The 27,291-nt window shown below is 39.2% G+C and overlaps 2 protein-coding genes and 2 long non-coding RNA genes across 14 annotated transcripts; 2 read left to right on the top strand and 2 right to left on the bottom strand.

Moving 5' to 3' along the window:
• The first annotated feature begins 3,764 nt into the window (after nucleotides 1-3,764).
• LOC126877202 (uncharacterized) lies at nucleotides 3,765-7,478 on the top strand. Its single transcript, XR_007694820.1, has 4 exons — nucleotides 3,765-3,974; nucleotides 4,112-4,758; nucleotides 4,857-5,362; nucleotides 7,105-7,478. It is a non-coding gene; the product is annotated as an uncharacterized LOC126877202 (long non-coding RNA).
• An 8,598-nt stretch (nucleotides 7,479-16,076) lies between these two features.
• Nucleotides 16,077-19,307, bottom strand: LOC126877190 (uncharacterized). Its single transcript, XM_050640014.1, has 3 exons — nucleotides 18,185-19,307; nucleotides 17,021-17,737; nucleotides 16,077-16,945 (listed from the first exon to the last, which is right to left on the bottom strand). The coding sequence occupies exons 1-3, from the start codon at nucleotides 19,305-19,307 to the stop codon at nucleotides 16,077-16,079; spliced, it is 2,709 nt and encodes a 902-aa protein (XP_050495971.1).
• Nucleotides 19,308-21,344: 2,037 nt separating this feature from the next.
• Nucleotides 21,345-23,843, bottom strand: LOC126877191 (katanin p60 ATPase-containing subunit A-like 2). 11 transcript variants are annotated; one of them, XM_050640024.1, is made up of 8 exons: nucleotides 23,796-23,836; nucleotides 23,515-23,722; nucleotides 23,182-23,379; nucleotides 22,804-23,092; nucleotides 22,459-22,660; nucleotides 22,270-22,400; nucleotides 21,875-22,074; nucleotides 21,345-21,724 (listed from the first exon to the last, which is right to left on the bottom strand). In XM_050640024.1, the coding sequence occupies exons 3-8, from the start codon at nucleotides 23,262-23,264 to the stop codon at nucleotides 21,364-21,366; spliced, it is 1,266 nt and encodes a 421-aa protein (XP_050495981.1). In that variant the 5' UTR covers nucleotides 23,265-23,379; nucleotides 23,515-23,722; nucleotides 23,796-23,836; the 3' UTR covers nucleotides 21,345-21,363. The 11 variants fall into 11 exon arrangements, with proteins under 11 accessions (XP_050495981.1, XP_050495980.1, XP_050495979.1 ...); XM_050640023.1 differs by having other exon boundaries at nucleotides 23,666-23,843; XM_050640022.1 differs by having other exon boundaries at nucleotides 23,182-23,371; nucleotides 23,666-23,843.
• Nucleotides 23,844-24,732: 889 nt separating this feature from the next.
• Nucleotides 24,733-27,095, top strand: LOC126877200 (uncharacterized). Its single transcript, XR_007694818.1, has 2 exons — nucleotides 24,733-24,773; nucleotides 25,525-27,095. It is a non-coding gene; the product is annotated as an uncharacterized LOC126877200 (long non-coding RNA).
• Nucleotides 27,096-27,291: the final 196 nt, after the last annotated feature.

The raw sequence follows: 27,291 nt of genomic DNA, 5'->3' as shown, positions 1-27,291 counted from the left end.
GACCGTTGAGGAGTCTCAGGGATGTTTCCTCTCTGGTTGGTTCTAGATTCCGAATCTTATTCGTAGGCTTGCTCTGCGCTGACCGTAGTCCTCTCGTCTAGTTTCACCGTAGTGGAACGTTGAAAGTTGCTGCAGGGCTTCGTAGTAGCAAAGATTCGCACTGAGTCCGTTGATCCTTCGATCTTCAATGATGCGCGTACGCCGAAATCGTAATTTCGTTTGCACTGAAGTGAATAGATCCTGGCACGGATCGCCAAAAATGTCGTGTAAAATTAAGGTAAAAAATAAGGAACTTGTTAATTTCCGACAAGGAGATAAAGTTCTTTTTATTTTTTACTCAATTTATACAATTTTTTCGGTTCGCGATGATACACTTTCGATACTTGGATTAGTTAAGAATTTTTTTATTAGACTGACTGGATGATTTTGAAGGGAGAATTTATATTCTTCCATTCGTTGGAGTGGGAGAAGGTTTTGTTTATACTTAGTGTAAAATTCGGAGAACGGCTGGAGTGATCGAATGCCACTCAGGCGGCTGAGAACGGATGCTGACCGGACGGTCACACGCGATAAGGCGTTCGGAATTTCGGTTTGTTATATACAGCTGCTCGAATTTCGTCTGTGACAAGAGCATCGTCCAGAGACGTTTCCATCATACACAAATAACTTTGTTTTTCTTCTTGCAGTCGGAAGCGTGGAGAATTCGATGTTTCTGGCTGATCTGTTGTTTTATCATTTGCGCGGCATTTTTTCGCGGTTAGAAGAAAGATGAGATTAATATCTTTGTGGTATTTTGATACTTATCGATCTGCCGATAATGTCGGTGCTGGTAGGGGAAAGCGTGGTTGAGAAGAAGCGCGCTTTTTCGATAAATTATGAATTATGGCTAACGGTAATTCACGCAATTTACATAATCTAGATGGAACAGACGCTTTTCAAGATCGCTTGTCGACTCATTTATGTTTATAATTTTCAGGAGAAGAAAATCTAAACCTTGAATATATTCAATTCGAATATGTACTGTAGCCTAAATTCGGGTCTTTTTTCGACTTTCAACGATATCGATTTTGTCTCGATTGACTTCCTGCCGGTTTACGTGCTTTTATTCTTACTCCTTCTTCTTCTTCCGGTGTCCAATGATTCCTTTGAAAATCGACGCGGTTAGTACCGAAGCGTACGCTTCCGATGCGGAAAGTACGCGATCGAAGCGCGTGGCTTCTAACCGGAAGCGTAGCTTTGCAAACGCGATTAGATTGCATTAGCTACGAGACTGAAATTAAATCTCGAGTCGGAATTGTATTTAATTTTCTTCGGGAAGTTCAATGCCGGAATCGAAAATTAGACGATTGAATAGGGATTCCTAGTTGATTTTAGACGTCCCTCTTCCTGTAACTCCCACCGAACTTGCATTGGGCGTTGTTCGTAGGCTTGTCGTGCGGCAAACCGTTTCGCAAGAGCTTATTTGCATTTCCTCTAACTGCGGTTCGCATAAGACGCATCAAAGGAATATTGACTACTATCTATTAGGTCAGATTTTTTCACTATTTTCTGCTTCTCGTAGGATTGTAATGTTACAGTACCGGTAACACGAAGCTTGATCTACGGCAAATAATAAAATATCTTTGAGATTAAAAAATATAAAGATTTGAAAATTAGGACATTTGAAAGTTTGTACTTACTCGACTGAATTGCTATTAAGTGACGTTTAAAAATTTTAATCACAAGGTTGAAAGTAATATAGTTAGTAATTCTAACGAACACCTATCCTCAGATAGATTGGTATACACACGCGAGTCGACCGTATTCTCCGGAAATGAAAACAACTATATCCCTGGAACCTGGAACACGTGATTTTCCGCATATCCATTAAAGCAACATCGGTCAGTGACTCGTCTACGGTGCAGTCGCTAGACTCAATTAATGACCACGTTCTGGTCGTAAATATAGAAAAGGCAGCGAGATATTTTAGTTTGTTGGCTAACTGGGCTGAGGTTGGATCAATGTTTCTGTGGATTTCATTTACCTCTTCCGGCCTCCTTATATTTTCTGAATTCTTACAATTTCCGAGATACCAGTTCATAGCAAATTGATTCTTATTATGGCGTAGGATATAGTAAATCTTATTGTCTAAAAATACAGGAAAAGATTTCATTTTAGATGATTATTTCATTAAAAGATTATTATTTTTTTTAACATTTTATTCAAGCGTTTCTTAAGACATTTGTTCAAAGAGATGTCAGGTTATAAAAAATTGAATCAACCTTCCCAAAGCTCCTTAACCTCTTGTTATTTTTGATAAATCAATAGCATTACGCAATATATACCGTGTGATTTCCCTAGACGATCTAGTAGCACTCTTCTTTACAACCTTCTTTCAAAACGAGAAACAAGAAGAGGATTTACCAAATATCATTGTCATCGAAGCGCAGAGACGCTCCGGTGATTCTTATCTCCATTCATCTCTCCGAGTGAAACTATTTGACGTCGCCTTGAATAGGCTCAGACAGTTTTGTCGGGGGTCCGTGTCGTCGCCTGTAGCCAGCTCGCACGATCGTGAATGGAAAGACTCGTATAAAATCAAAGGGCCGACAGACTCTTCCTGCTTAGACGAGATCAATGAGATCTCGTTTAATAGAGAAGTTACCTTCTCGACCGCCGGCGCCGTATTACCCTTCAAAGTCACCGGAAAGTCATATAAGCCAACCGATGCAGCCTAACCTTTATCCACAGATAAAATAGGTTTCTCTTATTCCATCTGAATTTCTAAAGAAACCAAGACTTGATTTCAGTCTGGTTAAAAGCTTCGCTCGATTAAAGCTGTTTTTCAAGCAATAACCTACTTTGTGAATTTCATGCACGCGAATCCAAGTATGTATGCGGCAGAAATGAAGCTTTCGTGCATGTCTAATTGTAAGTTGATGCGAAACAATGCGCATGCGCCGAAATCCCACTACTTTGCGGACCCACATTGTGCCTTTTATTAAGGCGCCTTGTTTGTTTACTCTTCTCGAGCTAATTCTTCACTATTATTATCTACATTATTTTCACTGGCTAACAACTGGTTGGTCTGCAATTGACTAACCAATACAAATTTTTCGTTACGTGCATATATTCGAAAGAATTCGAAATTAAATTATCATGTATTACGGGCAGTTACGATAGAGTGACACAAAGCAATCTGTGTTTGAATGCCTCCACTCGTGGACAATATCGATATAACCTAAATGCGATAAATCGCGAACGTTTGATTCGACTCATGGGAAATTTACGCGTTTTTGAATCGTCCCGAGTCGCACGCGAAATGCAGGTCAGAGAACCGTCTAATATTTATTGTTGAGATCGTGGGCTTGATCTTAATGGCGCGGCGGCACGCGATTCTTTACCAACTATGCTCCTTAACTCCAGCTCTCGACCTTCTTCCCTATTCAACTAGCTCGAGCAGTGAAATTGACTCTGCATGCCTGTGATTTTGGCAGGGAATGGGAGTCGAGTTCGTAGTGAATGCACATTGTGTATACGTGTTTTAGGTGGTTTGTGTGAGTTTGTTGCGGAGATTCGAGACATTTATTTAACCTCTTTATCATATTCGAGCCTGTGCGATATAACCATATCTTAAATGTAATAAGTTTTATTTTTTATTGCAAAGTTCTTGAAATATATAATGCACACAATAAGTGTATAATATTTTATATATATAAATTATATTTAAGAAGTTTGGGATAGTTTAAAGATGAAATAAATTGCTTTTTAAATTTAATCTCTTACTTTCGACGAAATCAAGTTTCTCTGGAATTTGGTGGAGTTTAAGATTTGATATCGGTGTCGTAGGAGTTATGTGACACTTTAAGGTGGAATAAATCTAGCGAGGAGTTTAAGGTGCGGCAAAGGAGCGTGGAATGTTGCAATAGAAATTTATTGCAGTGTTAGTGCATTGGTAGATTGATCAAATTTACGTGTAGCGTGGGTAACCAATGGTAAATATTTTGCAATGTGTATAATTTCTCAGTAATCTGAGGCTTATAAAATCTATTGACAACTAATGGAAATTGTTGATTTAACAGATCAATTTTAAATTCCTCGTTAATCTAAATTTTTTTAATCCTATTTACAGCTAAACCTTACGACGAAAAATTAACGAAGTGGAATAAAAATGGCATTGTGATTCTTCTCGTCGTGTATCGGTGTCACATCAAATTTAAGAGACAGTTTTACTTGCGGATGCTGCGTGTTACGTTGGTGAAGTCGACGAAAGCGTAAAATAGGAGCTCGTCCGAAATACACTAACGCGGAAGGTTAAATTTAACGCAAAAGGCTGAGAAATTAGTTTAGAACTCGAAGTTTCATTGGTACGACGCACTTGAAACGCATTCAAAGAGGTCGGCGACCTCGAAAGGGGATGAACGCAACTGTTTCGTGGGAATTTCTTATTGTGGCTTATTTGGATGAAGCTGCTTTAAAATCAGCGCTGGATTCGTCTGTTTTTTGCCCGGAAATCATAAAATGTTTAGGCCAGGCGACTCCATGTACAGAAAATGTTATGTCCACTTTTTACGTCCGTAGAATTCAACTCTTTACTACTATGCACTTCTTCTCCAAAAAAATATCGCGTTTCAATATTAAAAAAAGTTTCAATAATATACTATCCATTAGAAGAATGATAACATGATAACCTTACAAATTATTAGTATTAACAAATTCTTATTGTCGTATAGAAATGCCAACTATTGCTTCGGTAAAACAAACAAAGGAATTTTACAGGTAAATTTTACAAATTACAAGTCATCTTATAACGCAAAATACGACGTGTAAAATTGTCTCAATTTATTAATAGTATTAATAAATTATTATGATAAAAGATGCAGGAATCTTAGCCTCATGAGAAATTGGAGATGAAAATGAGTGGGAAAAGATTAATCGAGGACACAATAGTATTATTCCAGGAAGTGCTAGTTCTTCCTAGATTCCGGTTACAATGTTCTTAACGCGTGGAAATTAGTCTTGACCAGGAAACATCTATAACGGCATGTATTTTCTGCCGTGATTGTAAATCTGTTTGGAACATGCGGTTTGTCCGTTAATCTAGGCGCTGTTGTTCAATTGAGTCAATATTATTTGTTGGTAGATTAGTGTGTGCAAGAGCGCTCTGTTCATTATTGACCAATTCGAGCACGTATTGGTAAATTTCACACCGGCAATTACGGTGAAATCGTTCGTGGTCGCTGGAAATTAGCAGTATCGTTTGCGGTCGTGAGCTGATTGACACTGCGTGAGCGGGGAATTATGTGAAGCAGCTTTGCTTTGTCGTTTCATGCATTTAATAGGTTTACGGCGGTGGACAGAGTTTGTAAAAAATGAAGACAAGGTAGAAAAAGATTATTTTTCATTTTTTACTATTAGATTATTTTCAAAGTGATCTTTTCAGTGAAATATGATTGACAAAAAATAAGATCTATAATTGAATCATTATAGAAAGTAGAATAATATTGATAATAAAGAAATAAAAATCAATTATAGAATAACATATAATAATAATAATAATAATAATAATAATAATAATAATAATAATAATAATAATAATAATAATAATAATAATAATAATAATAATAATAATAATAATAATAATAATAATAATAATAATAATAATAATAATAATAATAATAATAATAATAATAATAATAATAATAATAATAATAATAATAATAATAATAATAATAATAATAATAATAATAATAATAATAATAATAATAATAATAATAATAATAATAATAATAATAATAATAATAATAATAATAATAATAATAATAATAATAATAATAATAATAATAATAATAATAACAACAACAACAACAACAACAACAACAACAACAACAACAACAACAACAACAACAACAACAACAACAACAACAACAACAACAACAACAACAACAACAACAACAACAACAACAACAACAACAACAACAACAACAACAACAACAACAACAACAACAACAACAACAACAACAACAACAACAACAACAACAACAACAACAACAACAACAACAACAACAACAACAACAACAACAACAACAACAACAACAACAACAACAACAACAACAACAACAACAACAACAACAACAACAACAACAACAACAACAACAACAACAACAACAACAACAACAACAACAACAACAACAACAACAACAACAACAACAACAACAACAACAACAACAACAACAACAACAACAACAACAACAACAACAACAACAACAACAACAACAACAACAACAACAACAACAACAACAACAACAACAACAACAACAACAACAACAACAACAACAACAACAACAACAACAACAACAACAACAACAACAACAACAACAACAACAACAACAACAACAACAACAACAACAACAACAACAACAACAACAACAACAACAACAACAACAACAACAACAACAACAACAACAACAACAACAACAACAACAACAACAACAACAACAACAACAACAACAACAACAACAACAACAACAACAACAACAACAACAACAACAACAACAACAACAACAACAACAACAACAACAACAACAACAACAACAACAACAACAACAACAACAACAACAACAACAACAACAACAACAACAACAACAACAACAACAACAACAACAACAACAACAACAACAACAACAACAACAACAACAACAACAACAACAACAACAACAACAACAACAACAACAACAACAACAACAACAACAACAACAACAACAACAACAACAACAACAACAACAACAACAACAACAACAACAACAACAACAACAACAACAACAACAACAACAACAACAACAACAACAACAACAACAACAACAACAACAACAACAACAATAATGTGGATAGACTTTATGTTTACTTTTATATGTATAATGATACTGTTTGATCCTTGAATTAAAGTTAAGATTAACGTTGCGATTATGATTATCCTTTGTCTGACTAAATATATTTGAAGTATCAATTACAGTAGAATTTTTGAAAGATTCTTGGCTGTTAAACAAAAGACTGGTTCCTTTATATTTCGCTCAATTATCATAGAATCGTGAAACTGACTTTCACTTCAAATTTTGTCTGTTTCAGGAGTAACAAGTACCTGCAAAAATCATCCATCAGCCGGATATGTGCTGTCGGAGGGTTTTTCATTAGCATTCCCGTCTTTCTAACTGGTAAGAACCAATTCCTTCAATTCTGTCAACTTTAACCTTTTGAAAGATACTAGTACTTAAGTTATACGTTTAATTTTTCTTGAATTCAGGCATGAATCTAAAAGATACTGTGAACTATCTCTGAGTGTATGAAATCAGTTTAGAAATCCAATGGAAATAAAGTTAATTTTAACGCCGAATAGTCATTATTTTTCTTAGAAAAATAAAAAATGATCGTCTTTTAGGGAAGTTTTAACAGATTAATTTATAAAGAGCTGAAACAGAATATTCATGTCATGCATGAATACGGCTGGTTGATGGATCGAGATCTAATCTAAAGTTTACGTTGTGTCATGCTAGTTTACACAGCTATCATTCGCTCGATCGATCGTTAAGCTGTTGAACTCGATTCAAGACGGACATTTTGACTCTGTTCAGAAGAAAACTGCGTTTTAATAAATTTGACGGAATAGAAATTTTGATAGACTACAATGTTTTTTTAATTATATCATAAAATTTATTTATTTTTTTTTAATGTCATGTTAGAAACCTCAAATACTGTCCAAAACTTCGAACGTAATCGTTTTAGAAATTTGTAAATTACTTAACGACCAAAAATATTGAATTCTCTATTGTCTGAAGATAGATTCTCTATAATTTAAGTAATTTATTCGTCGAGAATTGATATATAAAGACTTAAATAATAAATTAATTGAAAAATAATTTGCAACTAGTATTGAAAATTTCAATTAAAAGCATATGTATATAGTTTACGCTTCGAGAATTATATGTATTGAGAATATATATTTGCGCTGATTCTTTGTCCCGCTTGTTATGGCATACGTGTTATAATGATCCTCTAACAATGCTTTCAGATATGATATTGTATATATGCATCCAGTTTCATTCGACGCCGGTAATCGTTGCGTCGGTTTTCATAGGCCTTGGCATCGTGTTTTGTGGATGCGCAATGGTCCATAACGTCTTCGTGTGGCAGAGGGTAAGAACATATCGCTATTAAAAAAGAAAACGAACACGTTCAAACACGTCTAAATCATCTTTTATGTGTATTTCACCCGGAAATCATTTTATCGTAAAATTTTGTTTTTCAGAGTTACCATAATTTATCTGGTAGAGTTCATAAAAATTTTTCTGAAATCAATTGCAAGCTTTTAGGAAACCAGGATTTTTCACATTTTTAAGAAGCGTTATAATTATATTGCTGACCTTTATACGTTCGTGCGAAATTGAAAGGTACGCAAATGGCGCAAAATGCATAAAATGCGCTAAAATATACGTATATAAGAAAACAAATCTCGATTAAAATTTTATTTCTTTCATTATGTTCGTAAAACTACAAACTTGTATAAAAATACGCATTCTAGTTATAAGTGTTAAAACATTCGATCTAGTCCTTATCACATTCATGAAAACCTCCATTTAACCATTCGTTGTATCAACAAACATTCATATGCAAAACTTACCACCTACCACATCCTCCGCGTATTAATATAATCCCCTTTTATAAATTATACACTTTAGAGTGGACTGGTTGGGTCAGAGTGATATAAGCTTACAAGTTCTCGAGGAGTTCTACCGAAGTTACATTTACGTTTGCATAATTTCACCGAAAAAGATACTCTGTAGAATGACAGGTTCGTTTGTTTATGTGATCCGCGATCGCAACTATTTCAAGGGGATTTTATAAATAACCATACACACGATATTCAGTGTATTTTCGTATTCTCGTTTATTTTTGGGAGATTTGTAAAACTGTTGAACAAAATAATTGAGTAACGATTATATTTGCTGAGAAAAAGTCTTTTTCTCTGTACCCCTCCTTCTACTTCAAGCATGTAGTATTGACAATAAGATTGACAATGGCTGAAAGTAATCCAAAAGAGTTTTCACCATGGTTATCGGTAACGAAAAAGATTTGAATCATCTTTAATACTTATTCGTAACTAGAATCATTTCAACTAAAATGTAAATTCTTATATTATAACTTTTTTAATTTGTTATGGCCCCTGACTACAACCTAACCTATCATTCTTATTTCGTAGGAGAAGACGAATGCCGTGAAGGCGTTGCAGCAGCAGCTGCAACAGCACCAGAACCAGCACCAGCTACAACAGCAACAACAACTACATGGCCCGTTAACCATCCACCATGCTGGCTGCCCAACGAAAGTCGGGCCCGTGACGAACTAACTAAATACCAGCCACGCAACGCACGGCCGAGCTGCACAGTACCAACACTATCATCACCATCATCATCATCGACACGTGTCAATGTCTCCACCGCCCTTGTTGCTCTCATCGCCAGCTCCGATCGCGGCGACGCACAATCATCTGAACGTGAGCGGACACAGAAACGTGGTTACGCCACCGGATACACCAGCAGATAGATCGCCACCGAGTCCTGGAAATAAGCTAAATAGATCGCAGCATTTGCCACGGGAAGCAACCGGCAGCGTCAGTCCTGGTCTTCCGGCTGCCACATTGGATCTAAGTAGCGCAGCAACCACCAATAGTCCGCATGAATTGTCCACGTTAGTTTAGAAATTTGGTCCGAACATTATATCTTCACATAGGATTGGAGATTAATAGTTGATAGTTAATTTACACATCCATCTTTTTATTTGTAAATTGGGTCGTGGTTTAGAGTTGGTTTGTAAAAATTCGGTCCTAATTGTTAAATGATGAATATTGATTAAGAATAATAGGCATTGATGTACCAATCTTTTTTTAACTTATATACTTGAGCACACGCATTGGAGATTTCACTTTTATTCAGTGAAACAGCAACTTCATTACTCGCTTATTCAATACGGCAATTGCATATATTTCATGGACATTTTAACAATGTTTTGAATAATTTCTAACGGTACAATTGTGATGAAGTGAAAAAAATCGTGATAAGAAACAGAGAGAAAAGTTGCTCGTTAATGAATATTGACCAGAAATAAAGTAATTTCTAAAGAATATCCCGAAGACGTCGTAGATATTACGAAAGGAATGATTAATTTATACCCGCGTGTATCTTGCCATTACCATACTATTATTATTATTATTAATATTGTTAGTAGTACTCGATTACATTATTATTAATGTAATATCGTGATATAATGTGTTTACAAAGAGTGGACAATAGAGATGTTAATCAGACAGAAAAAGACGATTGTTATTCAACCTGAACTATTCACGCCAAACGTACAGAAAACAGCGCAATCCACACTCTCTCGGCAACGCCACTCGCAACCTCTGTCTCCGCTCAGCTCGCACTCGGCTCCTCGACTCGCACTCTGCTTTTCGACTAACTCTCTGGTCGTTGCCGCATTCTGTTGTCTTTTTCCTAGGCACACCGCACACGTGTTCTGCAGGCGCTCGTGGCCAGGGTCACGTAGGTCTTTTCCACGAAACTATGCACTTGAAAAGACCGATGACACATTGATGGGCCCGACGACGCCTCGGCTCTCGCGACATTGTTCATAGTTCGCCCGATATTTCTTAGGCCTTTCGTCCACGATACTACACTCGGCCATCCTGCAATAACATCTGCCCTCAGATGTTGCCTTCTATCTCGCTGTCATCAGATGCGTCACTTTCGGCGTTTAGGACCCAAGGTTTCATAAAATCGAGGTGTGTGCGGGTCCTTCCTTCGGTACTGCTTCGCACGCTTTCTTCTTTTCTTGTAACTTCGACGATTCTCCTCTTGAGTTGCGGCGATCTTCTTCTTCGCGTCCTCACGTAGCTCGCGACGTTGTTCTTCAAACCTCGCGGCCCCCTCTTCGTCGATCAGCTTTCTAATCTTCGCCTCTTCCCTGACTTGCATTTCGACCCCGACCAGTAGCTGGAAAGGAGTCTTCCCTGTGCTTCTGTTTACGGTGGAATTCAGGTATTTCTGAACCTGGTCGACATGCTGCCCGTTCCCCCTCGGCGCCAGTCTTCGCGGTCTTCGCGCTACCGGTTTGTCGCTTTTCAGAACTATTTTCGCGGTTATCCCGACGTCTCTCTTCTTCTCCGGCCTATACCCTTTAATAATATCCCGAATGGCTTCACGATAATGCGGTTCCTGTACGTGTGTTAGGTCTGTTTCGTCAGTCTGTTCTACTACGTTAATTCTAAACACATCCGACACGTCTTTGTTAGTCTGTTCGTCAAGCCGCAAGAAAGTCACTTCGCCCCGTTTAACCCGTAACTCTACCTGATCCAGAAAATCAGTGCCTAACAACAGGCCGTGCTTCGTCAATATTTTGTTTGAAACAACGTGCAAAGTGATTGGCAGTTTACACCCATCAACCGTCATTACCTTAGTGAATTCACCCCAGGTCTCATTGCCAGCGGAACCAAAACCGTCGAACTTAAACTTGCATTTACCTAGCGGTGGTGACCCTAACCTCGCATACTCGTCTGATCGGATGAACGTGAGATCACTACCCGTATCCACTAATGCCACAAACCTACAGTCATCTATCGCCACTTCTTTCACATACTTCCCTTTTTCGGATCTTGACACTACGCAAGTCTCTTTCGGTCGTGCCGTACACCTCGCTGCAATATGTCCAAATCCGCTGCACTCGAAACACCTAACACCTTCTCCCCTCTCCGGACACTTAACACTTAGATGATCCTCACTATCGCAAATGAAGCATCTTCTTTTCTTCATTGCATCTACAGATTGACTGGGCTTCCCGTTCTTCTGGGCTTTAGCCGGCTTCACAATCGACTTTGCTCTGCGACTCTTCTGTTCTTCGTACATCACTAACCTCTTCCTCAACTCTTTGATTGACGTAGCGCCGTACAATATAGCCTTATTGTTCTCGTCGTCTATTATTCCGTCCACTATGTATTCCACCTTTGCTTCCTCCTCCATGTCCACATGGCTGGCTATTTCGAGCATGCGGTACATGTAGGCCAAACATGCTTCATCACTCTCCTTTTTTGTTTCTTCAAGTTTCTGATGTACTTGCCTACTGTTGACTTTCCTCGAAAATTCTTTCACTAGCCCCCTCTTCAACTCATGCCAAGTCCTGGCATGACACTCGAAGCTCGCGAATATTTTCGCTGATCCCTTCAGCAGCTTCCTGGCGTAGACTGCCTTCTGCCCATCCGACCACATGCACGTATCAGCGACTTCCTCGAACGACTCGAACCATCGTTCGACATTTTCACCTTTGTCGCCACTAAACGACTCTAATGCATCTTCGACGTCTCTAAAACTCAGTGTCGAACCAACGCATGCCCTTCGACAACATTCGTCACGGTCCTGATACACCCTTCGCGTATCTCTCTTGTATCCTCTTGCGTTTTTCTTGTCATCTTCATCCTCACTTTCGTCGTCGCTTTCTTCTTCCGACGATATGTCGTTACCATCCATGGCCGCTTGTAGCCGTGCGCGTAATTCTACTTTTCTTCCCGTCGTTTTTAAACCCAAACTAGCGAGGCGCTCCTTCAACTCCTTCGTATTCATTTTCTCAACATCTTCATCTTCGTTACAATCACGCTCAGCTCTCTGTACGTTTCCTAGATCTCGTTGACCGGTTAGCTCTTCACCGCCCGTCGATCCCTTAGGACACGATTGTCCAGCCCTACACGCCCGATTCAGCCTTGCAATCAGCACTGACCTCGCACCCGATATAGGGAGGTTCATTCGCGCGAGCTTACTCCTCAGCTCCTCCATCGTCGAACCCTCTTCACCCGACAATCGCTCGTCCCCGACGTTTGCCATTTTTCACACTACACAAACTTAAACCGTCGACGATATCGTCTTTTACTGCACCGCGCACCGGTAAATTCACAACTAGCTCGAATAGCTCTGTTAAACCGTTTCGTTTTCTGTCTTGTCCAATCCCGGCTGAGCCCCCAAAAATATGTAATATCGTGATATAATGTGTTTACAAAGAGTGGACAATAGAGATGTTAATCAGACTGAAAAAGACGATTGTTGTTCAACCTGAACTATTCACGCCAAACGTACAGAAAACAGCGCAATCCACACTCTCTCGGCAACGCCACTCGCAACCTCTGTCTCCGCTCAGCTCGCACTCGGCTCCTCGACTCGCACTCTGCTTTTCGACTAACTCTCTGGTCGTTGCCGCATTCTGTTGTCTTTTTCCTAGGCACACCGCACACGTGTTCTGCAGGCGCTCGTGGCCAGGGTCACGTAGGTCTTTTCCACGAAACTATGCACTTGAAAAGACCGATGACACATTGATGGGCCCGACGACGCCTCGGCTCTCGCGACATTGTTCATAGTTCGCCCGATATTTCTTAGGCCTTTCGTCCACGATACTACATTAATATTAATATTATTGCCTTATTATTATTAATGTTATGGAACCTCTAGTCCTAGGTTACTTTCGCTGCCACGAAAGGATAAGATTTTCGAATTTTTTACTATTACGTGTAATTCCAGTTTTCCTGTTGCGCATGCGCAGTAGAAAGAAAGTTAGCGGAACTCAAATCTCGAACTATAGAGAGTTGAAAAGTAGTAAAAGTAAAAAAGCACGAATAACATTTGTATTTGTGCTGGATTAAGTTTGATAATTGAAAATTGAGTTTGATGATAACATTTTTTTCGTATTCGCTTTGGTAAATATTAGTTTTATTTAAAATTGAACAAAGCATTTTATGTTTTTCAAATACGGTACATAATCGTAATATCGAATTTTGTAAACTGATAGTAAGAAACTCTATAATTCGAGACTGGAACTTTGATCAAGTTCACATTGAACGTAAACTGACTTAATTTTGTTATTTAAGCGTGTATACTATACGTGTTTGTTCCTTCTTCTCTTGTGCGCAGGCTATAGCTTAATTACTTCCAATAAACGCAGTTATATCGAATCAATGACCGATACAAATTTAGATATTAGGAATATTTAAACAAGAGATTAAAAACTAAAAAGTATTGTTTTTATACTGCATATGTGTTACGCCGGGCGACTCTCTGCCTGGCCCAGGTCACACACCGCGGGCCAGACGGACATCAGATGTCCGCTCTTCCGTACGGCGTACCCTCAATAGCCTTAAGCACCCGTCATAAACCCGAGTCACTTGCCTGCTAAGGTCCTTCAAACCAAACAAACATCTGTTTCCGAAGAATTTCTAAAGACTATGTCTACCACGGAGGGACAAGGGAAAGTTAGTTTTTCTCACGTACGCTGCAACTTTCCTCCCACTAACCACTTTCCCTCGAGGGCGGATAAGACCCTTCGTTTAACCAATTAACATTAAGCCTATTTCCCTCACTCTCTTAACTAACATCGGCACCAACAAATCCGATGGTCCCGTGCGCTAGACACACCCATCATTAGCTTTCCTCCGACACAGCATCGTCACTCAACTTCACTTCTTCTACATCGTTGGAAAAGTCAACTACTAAGTATACCGCTAATGCCCATCGGGGCAGTCTAAGCATAACGCGAAAGTCGGTCTCGGTATTGTCGAGCATACATTTCCTCTCCTAAATATCTTATAGTGCTACGTCCACTAATACACTAAATCTAATTATAAGAGCCCTGCTCTAACGTACATATATATCTTATCTTCGTGCAATAAGTGATTATCTATCTATCTATGCTCATCAGTGTAACCTAAGTGTTGGAAATATATAATTTATAATTCTGTGAATCACAGTGTTATACAACCTCAATCACCCCTATTATCTCAACGGAAATCAGGGGATCGATCAATTCGTGGTGTCGATTGTTATAATCGTAACGGGGATTTACGACCCCCGTTGACGTCTCTTCTAACGACTACGTCTCCCCGCGATTGGTCGAATAAACAATATGTACATATGCAATATGAACGACAGTTTGTGTAATAATATGTACCTCTCTTCTTAGTTTACTTTTGTATATTTTGCGACAGTTGATATTAATTTTATGAGGAACGTACTTACACTTTATCTTTGTAATTAAATGTGAAATGAAAGAAAAGAAATGACATGAGAAAAGGAAATTCGATGTATGAGTATATACGAATTGACGGAATTAAAATTTAACGCTATATTTAAATAGAAGACGTGAAATATCTTGTCATCTTAAAATAACTTGATCATTCCTATTCTTTTACATAAAAACACTTTTCGACTGTAACTTAAGAAACATGTCTGCTAACGTGAAACGTGCCAGAAAAAATTAACAACTTCCATTAAATTGGCAAATTTCTCATTAATATCGTAAAACTCGCGTTTACAAAGATCAGATCAATGTACATAATATACAAAACAAATGCAGAATATATAAATATAGCACATACGTTCTGAATTATATTCGAATTGGGCAGGGTAACCAAGTGAAAATATGTAAATTTCACGATGTGTAATGTACACTTTATCGAACTTGTAAGTAGTGTAGAAATAGAATATTTTACACGTAACAAAATATACAAACGACAATGCACAAGTTAAATTATTTGTTAGATCCATGTATAACAAGCATAGTACAAAAGTGTTTTAGCTTTATGTACTGGTAATTATGAGAAGTACCAACTTAATAGATGTATTTGGTATGTACCTAGTTAAGAAAACAATAAATTATTCTGAACAGATAAAGCGTTTAGTAGCTTGTGAAGTATGAATTTTCGAAAACGTAAGTATTTTATATCTAAGTAGTTAAGAAACGCGAGCAAGGGAAATCAAACAAAGGAACAAAGTTTTTTTGTTTAAAAATATTTAATTTGTTGTTCTATTATCCGAGGTTAGAAGCGATAATGTACAAAATCTGAATAAATAAGATTCTTCAATATTATTGAATTTTAATTCTAGGGTAAAGTAATATATCCGCATATTTTATTTATATACAATATGTATAAATAATGATGTGATTTGACTAATTTTGTTGAAAGAATATTTGTACTTTTTACGTAAAACTTCAGTCTTTTACAAACTTTCTTGTAATTAATAAACCTTCAATGTCCAGACTTGTTGCAAAATCATTTTTGCTCGAACGATTACCGGCGCGAGCAATCCTAGTGGATCATAGATTTGTGCGATGACTGAGCTGATTGATCGCTTTGTGATTCGGGAAGTGTCACTGTTCGTCTTGACCGAATATAGTATGGTATCGTCGGCTGAATCCCAAAAGACGCCGAGTGTTTTTAACGTGGATGACTCACCGAGATGTAATTTCTGGTTGGTGTCTTCCTCAGGTAGCCCTCGCAGCAGATCCCGATCGTTTGATGCCCATTTGCGGATATTTAGACCGGCTAGCTTAAGTAATTTCGTGAGATCATTCCTGACTGATAGGGCTTCGTCCTTCGTATCGGCTCCGGTCAACGCATCGTCGACATAGAAGTCTCGCCGTAGGATCTGCGCTGCTCTCGGAAATCGAGGTCCCTCGTCTTCTGCCAACTGTTTGAGACATCGGATGGCCAGATACGGGGCTGCGGATAGACCGAACGTTACGGTGTTGAGTCGGTAAGTTTCGATCTCTCCGTTGTCGGCACGCCACAGAATCTTTTGATAAGGACGATCTTCTGGACGTAGGATGAATTGACGGTACATTTTCTCGATGTCGCCGGTAAGGACATATTGAAATGACCGGAATCTCAATAGGATGTTTCTCGGGTCTTCTTGTAATTTCGGACCCGTATGAAGGGCGTCGTTTAGAGACATTCCCGTGGTACTTGAAGCTGAGCCGTCGAACACAACCCGTAGCTTGGTGGTGTCGCTCGATTCCTTGATCACGCCGTGATGTGGTAAATAATATCCGTGGTCGGTGGCGTGATCCGTGTTGATCTTCGTCATGTGACCCAAGTCTAAATATTCTTGAATCACAGCACATTACGCGGTTTCATATTGTTTGTCGCGTTGGAATCGGCGATGAAGAGAGGCGAGCCTGCTCATTGCAGTGGCCTTCGATGACCCTAGTGAGGAAAGCTTTTCGTTGAATGGTAATGCAACGATGTATCTGCCTTCCTTGGTTCGTCGGACATGGTTTCGGAAATGTTCTTCACATAATCGTTCAGATTCCGAAAGATGAGTAGTGGCCGGTCCCTCGCCGATCTCCCAAAACCGTGCGAGGTCCTCTTGCAGAGCCGTTGTGGTTGCGTGGAACGTATTTATCGCGGTTTGGGACGTGGGACTCCCCCCGATTACCCAGCCGAATCGTGTTTTTTGTAGACGTAGTTCAGGTTCGCCTGGTTGCGCCAGATTGACCTGCCCGATGCACAGCGACGCAAATGTTGATCCGGTACTAAGTAAGACATCGATCGGGTCTGGGCAATGGAATTGTGGATCGGCTAGTTGAATATTTCTGGGTAATCCCAGACTCGAGGGGTCGATGGGCTCGCTTGGTATGAAGGTCGATATGGCCGGGATAACAAGAAATCTCAATGTTTTCTTATACTTGCCGTCCGTCGACGTGATTGTGGCCGTGGTGAATCGTTTTGCCGTGGTGCTCAAATTGTCGAGGGCTCCGATCTGGATCGCACATCTCCTTTGCTTTATACCGAGGGAATTCGCGAGCTTGTCGGTCATGAAGTTCATGCTCGACCCAGTGTCGAGTAAGGCTCGGACTCGGATTGGTTGTGCCTGTTTGTTCAAAACCTTGATCTGTGCTGTGGCCAACAGATCATGATGCAGAGGGGTGTGGGCAGATGTGTTTGTTAGTCCGATCCCCCTTGCTGTCGTAGTCTCGGATAGTCAGTTTTGCCCCGGTTGGTACTTGGACGAGGAGGTTGGGGTGGTGTTCTGGATCCGGGCTGAGCGTGACTCGTACGAGGCATGCTCTTTCGTGCCTCTTGGAGCCGAAGATGTATGCTTCCGTGAAGTGTCGGATGTTCGCCTCGACTTGTGGGACGACCGCGACTTCGATGATCCCGATGGTGATTGTTCGGTGGAGGCTCGCTTGTGTGATGAACGACTGCCCGACGACCGACCGCTCGATGCGCGACTGCCCGACGACCGACCGCTCGATGAGCGACTGTCCGACGACCGTGAGTCTACCTGGGTTTGTTCGCGGTGTAGATAAGTATGGTGTCGGTGACCGCAGATACGACACGAACCCGATGTACACTGTGTCGGCGAATGTCCTGTGCCTAGGCAATTTATACACAACGATGCCTTCTTCACGATCTGAAAACGTTTGGTCGCTGATTTGGCCTTGAAGATTTTGCAGTGTCTGATCTCGTGAGGTCCGTTGCAGGTCGGACACACCACCGTTCTGCTGGTTGTAGCAAGGGTTCGCCCATGCGGTATGGTTGTTCGCTGACTGTGGTGTTTGTGGGTTGACCCTTTTGATTCCTTCTCTTTAGAGAGGAATTGAGTCCCGTTCGCCCGTGTTTTGAGAAAGTCTATCAGATGCTGATAGGATGGCACCTTTTGGCGGGGCAGTGTGCGTTGCCATTTACGCAGGCTGGACGAGGGCAACTTCGACGCGATCAATTCGATCATCGCTATGTTTGATGTGACGGGCTCTTTTAGGTGTTCGAGCGCCTTTAGATTTACGCTGATGGTTTCCAACAAATCCTCTAGGGCTTCTGGAGTTTCCTTTTTGATTTCCGGATAGTTGCGCATCAAATTCCAATGGCGCATGCAGATTTGGAGGGGGCAATTGAACTTGTCCTTCAGTGTGTCAAGCGCGATGGAATAGTTGGCCTCTGTGAGTTCTAATGACTGGATACTCTGTGCGGCCCGTCCAGTTATAGATGAGCGTAGATGCTGGAACTTTTGGACATTCGTCAAACCTTCGTTACGGTCCACTATGGATGAGAACGTGTCGTAGAAATAGGTCCAGTTCTCGAGGGCACCGTCGAATTGGGGCACGCGGACCTCTGGAACGGTGGTCGGCTCTGGTTTCCGGCATGTCTCACCTATTTTTGTAGTCGACGGGGTTGTTGCTGATATTTGCTCAAAGAGACCTAGGAACCGCATGTCAAGCTCCCGATACTCTTGCGATAACGAATCTACACGCGCATCTTCCCCCTCATCTAACACATCTAACTCTTCTTGAACTTCGAGTATCCTCCTCCAAAGCTCATCGAACGAGCTGCGGCAAGATGTTAGGAAGATTCTGTTTGCCTTCCCAGGCGCTTCGTATTCATCGAGTTCGCGCCTTATGGTTGCAAGTCGACGGGCTAGGGCGCCTCGTCTCCGCCGTAACGTGCTGATTGGTTCAGCTTGGGCCATATTTGATTTTAATAATATGAACGATCTTACCTTGATCGAATGGACGTTGATCTGGGATTCGGTTGATAATCGTTACGATGCGGCGTGGGCTCGTGTAGATGCTGAGCGACGGAGGTGCTTCTCTCCGATGGCGGTTCCCTTGATCAGTTGGCTAAGTGGTTGGAACTTGGATTTCACGCGACACTGTATAGTCACTGGTCAGTGCACTTTTTGGCGGCACGAAATCCGGCTCGAAGGACCTTGTAAATTTCGACCAATTGCGGGGAGACGTAATCGCGAGGAGAGACGTCAACGGGGGTCGTAAATCCTCGTTACGATTATAACAATCGACACCACGAATTGATCGATCCCCTGATTTCCGTTGAGATAATAAGGGGTGATTGAGTTTGTATAACACTGTGATTCACAGAATTATAAATTATATATTTCCAACACTTAGATTACACTGACGTAGAGAAATAAATAATTAACAACTTGTCGCACGAAGATGCGGTAGATATGTACGCTAGAGCAGGGCTCTTATAATGGAAATTAATGTATTAATGGACTTAGCACTATGATATTTTTAGGAGAGAAGATGTATGTTCGACAACACCGAGAACCGACAAAAGATTTGCGTGAAGTATGCGACTCTCGCGCTATGTGTAGACTGCCGCGTTAGGCGTTAGTTTTTAGACTGTCTGTCGCTCTTTTTTTTAATACGGAAGAAAAGTTCGGTGTGGGTGTGCCCCTGTGCCTAAAGAACGCGGATTCGTTGGTCCCACTTTCGTTAGGAAAAGTGAGGGTAACGAACCGCGGTGTCGATTGGTCATGACCTGCACTACTGCTCGAAGGGATGAGTAGGGAGTCTCCTACCATCGTGGTGAATAGATGACTGTGTGCGTGAGAAAAACCTAGCTTGTTTTATTACAGGGCTATTCGGATTTTCCTAATGGGTGCATACCCGCTTTCTCCGTGTTTTAAGTGCGACTAATAAACCCAAGGACCTCTCTAAACCGACTGTGTTTCGAGAATATTTTTAAGCTTTAGAAATTCTTCAAGACAAACGGATTGAAGACACATGGCGAAACAATACAGGGAAGTGAAAGTTATGGTGGGTCCTTAGGTTTATTGAGGGTCGAAGTGACGTTACGCAGGCCGGTTGTTGTCCGGTCGCGCGGGCTGGCGTGCAGATGTTTTAGGCGGCGTAACAATAGGTTTCACGAATAATGAATTTAATTAACGCTATTAACAATGTTCCGGGGTTCAAACGAATCCACGGTCAACCGGATAACTCTTTACTATGTGTAGAATAATTTTAAACACAAAATACAATTGCTGAGGCACCGGTAAATTGCTCGATGTATCACTTTCCAAGGCGATCACACGAATGAATATCTGATGAAAATCTTTTTCGCTATACTACTGCATTTGTTTGTTATATGCTCGCTGGAAACATCGAGAAGGTTCCAATCGTTATTGCTAGGCAATTTCTGTCAAAAGTTTGTTGTATACTCTTTGGAAACATCGAGAAAGATTCAAACGCCGTTACTAGGCAGTTTCTGTCTGGAGATTGATTCCTAATACAACGTGTGTCCCATTATATCGACATCTCTAAAGTACAATTCTATGTGATTTCTAGGGAGAACAATACAACCGATCCACACCTTCGTCAGGCAAAACGTTTATCCCGTGACCGTGACTACGTTCGGCGACCAGTTGTCACCTCGAACCCACTTTCGCTTTCACAAATATCAAACAATTACAAATGACAATTGCTTAATTACAGTTATGATAAAATCTAGGCTAAAGCATTAGAAGGCTTCCTCAAAATTGCAAAGGGAAGGCTCCGGTTTTCCTTTCATCTCCGACATATATAATACAAGGATATAATACAACCGAACATTTTAAACTTAGCCTATAGCGCGTGCGCGCACACACACGCACACACATGACACACATGACACACATGCGCGCACACACATGCGCGCACACACATGCACACACATGCGAATGATTTCTCGAACGATAATCCATTTATTTATATTTTTCAATATCTGTCCTTACGATTGCGTATTTATTTGTTCCACGTATCATATTTATCTATTTGCATAACTGTAGGTGACATTTTTTGTAACAATTTTGCTAATATTTCATAACTTTTTAATTCATATTTCAAAGTGGTAACAGGTGTTTCTTTCTTTTCAAGTCTCCTCCATATCGGGCTTATTTCTGGTAGCCACGCTTGCTTACAAAGCAATTTTATATCTGCACAAGAATATCTTTCAGTACATTTTACTATGTGGTTTACAATATCTGTATTTTCTAATAAGTGGTTGCTAAGGTATAATTTGAATATACCAAGTCGAGCAACTTCATTGGGTAATGATACGTATATTTGCTTTTCGAGACGCCTGAGTAAAGCTGCATCAATGCCCCTAATAACATATTTACAATAAATATTATCGTTCTATTATACTAATAATAATGAAGGAATACTTCAAACAACACAATAACATATTTGGAATTTGGAGAAATATTACGATATTTTCTACTTAGAAAACATTGAAATAACGTGATATACGTACCAAGGGGAATTAGTTGTAGCCAGAAGAACTACATTAGAATTCTCATTAGACACTAATCCATCCAATCTAGAAAGAAGTTCTGATCTGAATCTCTTTGCAGGTTCAGACAATATACAGTCTCCTTTATTTGTGGCGATCCAGTCAATCTCGTCGATAAAAATAATTGTAGGCGAATGACTATAGGCAAGTTCAAATAAAACCTGTTCAGTTTAACAAATGTATTATTCATTAAATATTATATTCGAAATTCCTTAAATTCATTGCCTCATCACGAATATGATATCATTTCGTTTTCCAAACAACTATTCTATTTATATATAAATGACGAAAAATAAAATCAAATCTTTTTATACCTAGAATCTCTCCTTCATAGACAAAGGAACAAAGAAACTTACATAGACAAAGCAACTTACACGTATATACTTCTCGGAATCGCCTCTCCATTTGCTGACCAATGAGCTGGCAGTTATGTTAAAAAAGGTGCAATGGCATTCTGTCGCGACTGCCTTCGCTAACTTCGTTTTCCCTGTTTTGTATATTTCTTGTAAACATGTACAGAAATGAAAAGAATACGAGTATCTTACCTGTACCAGGTGGGCCGTACAGCAAAATACCTTTCCAGGGGGAAAACGGGCCATCAAAAAAGATATGATACTTAAGGGGATACACAACGGCCTCCTTAACAGCGGTTTTACATTCCTCTAGGCCTATAACGTCATCCCAATGTACATTTAATTTGTTTACTATGATCTCCTGTGACGATACAAAGATAAAATGGCGTCTTCTCTATATTAAGTAAGTGTTACGTAATTTGATATTTGAAGCGTTACTGAAATCACGTCATCGTCGATATACGTTGGACGGTTTATCGACGGGAATTTTATCGTTTAAAAGCTTTACGATACGTATATTAATCGAAAATAACTTACGCATGAGATGTCCTCAGCAATCTTTCGTAATTCCGGATTATCTGAATAAAACTTTTCAATGCATTTCAATATCTTCGATTGCATGGATTGTTCCATTGGGACGTTAAATAGCTCTTCTGATGAACGTCCATCACTCTCATTGGGGAATATTGACGTCACTGTCATTGCGAGATTAATATGATTCGTATTGTCATCAGTTATCTTCTGCTGTAGATTCGTCTCTTTCACAGGCTCACTTCTCGCTTGTTTACTAACAGATTTGGCTTTTGTCTCAATACTTCTACAAACACTGGATCATATTGTAATACGATACGTTGAATACGATACGTTGAATACGTTGAATACCGTTTAATATCGTTAAATAATTTAAATTCTTACGTTTTGCTTGCATTTGTCACTTCCCTCGTCATTTCCCTTCCAGTTATTTTCTTACACAATATGGGATATTTTTGAAATTTCATCTTGTAATAATTTTCATACTCTGCAACGATAATTTCCAAATCGATGTTGTCGCAAACCCGATGTTCGGGAGATAGACGAGCTTCCCGGAATAATACATCGCTAACGTCTATATACCTAAAAAAATGTAGCTTTTAATTAATTATAGTTTTTAACTAATTAAAAATATTTTTCGCAATGACTGAACACTATAAGATAACCATCAAACAACTGTTTTATCTCTAGGTAAGACAGGCAAAAGAATGTATTTACTATATAAATCCTCGAAGATAATTTCTTGTCTTCTGCTTTTTAATTTCCAATTTTTAGATGGATAAGAATAATTTGAATTTATACTTCATATATTTGTTTATAACTAGTTAATCTACATTATCGATTGAGTTATTCTTAACTACTGAATTACCGATGTCGAATTTTCAAATTTGGTTTCGCCTTCTCTCTCCATGATGTCCACTGATTTCTATTTCGATTGGTCACTGACACTATTCAAAAGAATTGGAACTAGGAATATATTTTAATTATAATATACTCACCCATTGTGTTCCAAATAATCACATACAAGGTATAATATGTTCCGATGACTTTCCGAAATACGACTCTCCTCCTAATATAATTATTTTTTCATTACAATAATATAAGGTTTTTCATGTAATTTTTTGTTACATTTGCGAATTCAACGAGTTACACATGATTTTTCATGAAACACGAACGTTAAAAATATTTGATACAGCCTAATTATAAAAATTGTTAGAAGCAAAAGTCATAGATACTATGTGCGAGTATCGCATGAAACGAACAGCTATTAAGAGAACTGCAGCAATATTACAAATCAAATAACAAAACACACTCGTCTGTGACGTGGAAATTCTAAAATCTAAAATCTAGAATATTCCTTACCTTTTTTCGCAGATTATAAAATATCTTATTCATACTACCTTGCATCGATAAATCACCGTTCATAGTGATACTTTCAAATCGCCTATCGTTTCTCAATGGATACGAGAATTTCCGTTTATTACTTTAAAAACAACCCGTCCATTACGTTTCTCTTAAAAAATTCTTTTAACTCCGTTGAAAACCGAGCATCAAACAAGAGACAAACGATTTGTTGTCATGGAAATGTTTGGTTCACACATAAGCAACGCACAAATATAATGATAGAATAGCTGAGTGTGTGTACTGTATAGTAAGATGGATGCAACATGGAAATAGAAAGAGAACACCATGTATAGATACTTCCTGTTCTTGTTTAATCAGGCATGCACACTAGTGGACACTGACGCTGCTCGTATACCGCTGTTACATATTTCCTGTACAAGTGCGCGTCATTAGACAAGGACGGAACATCCTCTCTCTACTTCTCTATCGCGTTTTTAGTTCGCTCACGCGCTCTGTACTTATATCTATTACATTTCCACCATAAGCAGCGGCCGTGCAGTAACTTACAAAAGTTCCGAACGGTTCCATCCTGGGCGGACGGTTAATTGCGTTCGGTACTTCGAGGCAGGAAGGTGAGTACAGAATCGCTCCTCTTAGTACTCTTATTAGAAGTGTTATCATCGAATATAAGTTTTTTCAATAAATTCTTATCGTTTTACAATCTTTCTAGAATACAATGACGTCAGCAATCGATCATTTTCGCGAATTTATTGTAAATTAATTGGGGGAATATCTGGAGTTCTTTATCGGTTTCGACTGTAAAATCAGCAACTATTCGAATTTTTCATTCATAATTGTGACATTTTCGACTCTTCCGTTCCCAAGACCCTCTTGAGAGATTTTTGGCACGTTCCATCACCCTTGTTAAACGAGTGCACATTGGTGGATATATTGATTTTAAAAACCAATACGTGAACGAGGTTTATTATCTCACTGGGACAAAGAAATCCGTTTTATTCGCGAATTTTCCGTGTTTCTTCTTAATTTTCCTGAGTGTCTGGCGCGGAGCATTATTTGAATGAACTTTTCATCGTTCAGATTATATTTTGTTTAAAAAGATTGAAATTGATATCGAGAAGAAATGAAACAAGGTGCTCGGGCATTCTTTCGTTTCCCGGGGAAAGAGAAATATGAAAAAAACGGTCGTTCTTCCTTCTGCCATTTTCGTCCATTACCAAAATGGTATGACCCAAGTGTCCCGGGCCGTGAATCAATCAAGCGAATTTTGAATAATTTTTGAATAATATCCAGTTAATAATTTGTGAAACAAATTAATTTCATTTTATTGTTGGAAACAAATTAGTTGGATTTTTCTTTCTTTAGCAGTTTTTGCCAGAGTTGACCTGACGTGCTACTTCAGTTTCCATCTTCGCTTCTCGAAATTTCCAACGTCCTTGGTGTTGGAGTCTCCTTGCCCAGGTGAGTACATAGCTTCTAGATACTCGTCACTGTTCATCCTTACGAGCCTCTCGAGCTTTAGTTGTCAATTGTTATCGTTAAATGAAGAGAAGCTCGCGACAGATGTTATCGAACAAATCGTTTATTCTCGAAAAGTTCGAACTTGTTCGTTGCGTTTGAATATATATGGACGGACGCCATTTTTCATGACATCATCATGATTTGTCATGTCGTGAGTATAGCTTCTGACTACCATATGTTTGTGATTTATGTGAAATTTGACCACTATACCGTGATAGAAAAATATTTCCAATGAATTATAAATATTTTACATTGTGAATTATAAATATTTGTTACAAATTATATCGTACTTGAGGTGAAAATGAACCATATATCTGCTTATGGAATATGAGGTAGTAAATCATTCGAAACATAATAACGATTAATTAAGCACATATACAATAACGTTTACGAATGAATATTGCGAATTATTGTATGGCTTTAATGCGGTATTTAATGTTTTGATTGCGGTCTTTGAAATGGTATCATAGGTGCTGATATAATATCGCGCGAAAAAGGAAAGACCAGTGGTTAATATTGCAGGTGCACCAGTGCGTTGCGCTCGTCGAGGGTGGTTCTGACGCTGGTGCCGAGGAAAGGCGCAGAACGTGTTCGATCGACCCGCGAACGTAGCCTGTGCTCATACTGCGACAGAGTTCGTTTCAGTTAGGCTCAGTCACTGTCCGTTGACAGCGTATAGTCGCGTCGGCCTACGATTCCTTTTTTCTTCTTGTTTCTTGCGAACTCTCTCGCAACAGCCGTTCTATACGTACGCCGCCAGTATATCGCGTGATCATCGTTCCCGTTGCTTCCCTTACCCTCTCACGTCCTTCGAAGAAGACCTCCCTTTGGTTTTTCCTTGTTTGGAGGGAATTCATCGCTCGGACACATGGACTGCGAAGCACGAGGGTTGATCGAGGCATCAGCGTGATGTACTTTTCAGGTTTCATATTTTCTCTATGATACTTTCTAAGGAGAATTTGGAAGATATACATTTTTAGGAAATAAAGGTTTTTATGGAGTCATCGATAGGTTAGAATTTAATTAACTCTCTTATAACAGGTATTCCAATTTTTTAATATATAAATTTAGTTTCCTCTATGGTGTTAGAGAACATAATGCGGGCATTTTATGATATAACGAATATATTCGTATATATTTTAGATTATTCATTCGTCAAATTTCCCTAGTAGGCCGGCCTGCAGCTCACATGCAGCACTTAGTAAAAATTTGTTTTGTTAGAGGTTGGCCATTCTTCTTGCTACAAAAATATCGTGAAGTCATATCATATGATAAAGCACCTTCTGAAAGCTAGATGCTCGATAACGAGCCTAATGATTCTCGGTAGTTTGTAATGTCAAGCTTTGAATTGGCGAGATCGCTCTGCTGGCAAACCGCCGTCCAGCGGCGACCACATTCTTTAACCACGTTCAAGGGGTATATCACGCTACAGAAACCATCAAAGGGTTTGCAAGTTAGTTGCCTTTTAGAAGTGGGGCAGTTGGTTGTTACATGTAATCCGTAGTTGCTGGCTGTTCTCCTTAGTCGCCATACATCATAGAGACGACGGTTATAGTCGCCAGTTGTCCTTGCTAATGGTTGCTTGTTGTCGCTAGTTAGTTCTCGTTATCG

The sequence above is a fragment of the Bombus huntii genome, unplaced genomic scaffold (genome assembly GCF_024542735.1).
Source record: "Bombus huntii isolate Logan2020A unplaced genomic scaffold, iyBomHunt1.1 ctg00000131.1, whole genome shotgun sequence".
NCBI classification, from domain to species: Eukaryota; Metazoa; Arthropoda; class Insecta; order Hymenoptera; family Apidae; genus Bombus; species Bombus huntii.
Note: the sequence above shows the minus strand (reverse complement) of the source record. Positions and strands in the feature narration are given on the sequence as shown.

Bases quoted from the DNA above. Each gene is read 5' to 3' on its own strand.
- LOC126877191 (XM_050640015.1), bottom strand. The intron at 22,661-22,803 runs GTAAGTTATTTT...TACTTAATATAG, and splicing joins TTGCTGAGGACATCTCATGC to AGAAGACGCCATTTTATCTT. The intron at 21,725-21,874 runs GTACGTATATCA...ATATGTTATTAG, and splicing joins GCTACAACTAATTCCCCTTG to GGGCATTGATGCAGCTTTAC.
- LOC126877190 (XM_050640014.1), bottom strand. From the start codon at position 19,307: ATGGCCCAAGCTGAACCAATCAGCACGTTACGGCGGAGACGAGGCGCC. The intron at 17,738-18,184 runs GTTCGTGTCGTA...TGTTGGCCACAG, and splicing joins GCCGACACAGTGTACATCGG to CACAGATCAAGGTTTTGAAC. The intron at 16,946-17,020 runs GCAGGCTCGCCT...CTGTGATTCAAG, and splicing joins ATCGAAGGCCACTGCAATGA to AATATTTAGACTTGGGTCAC.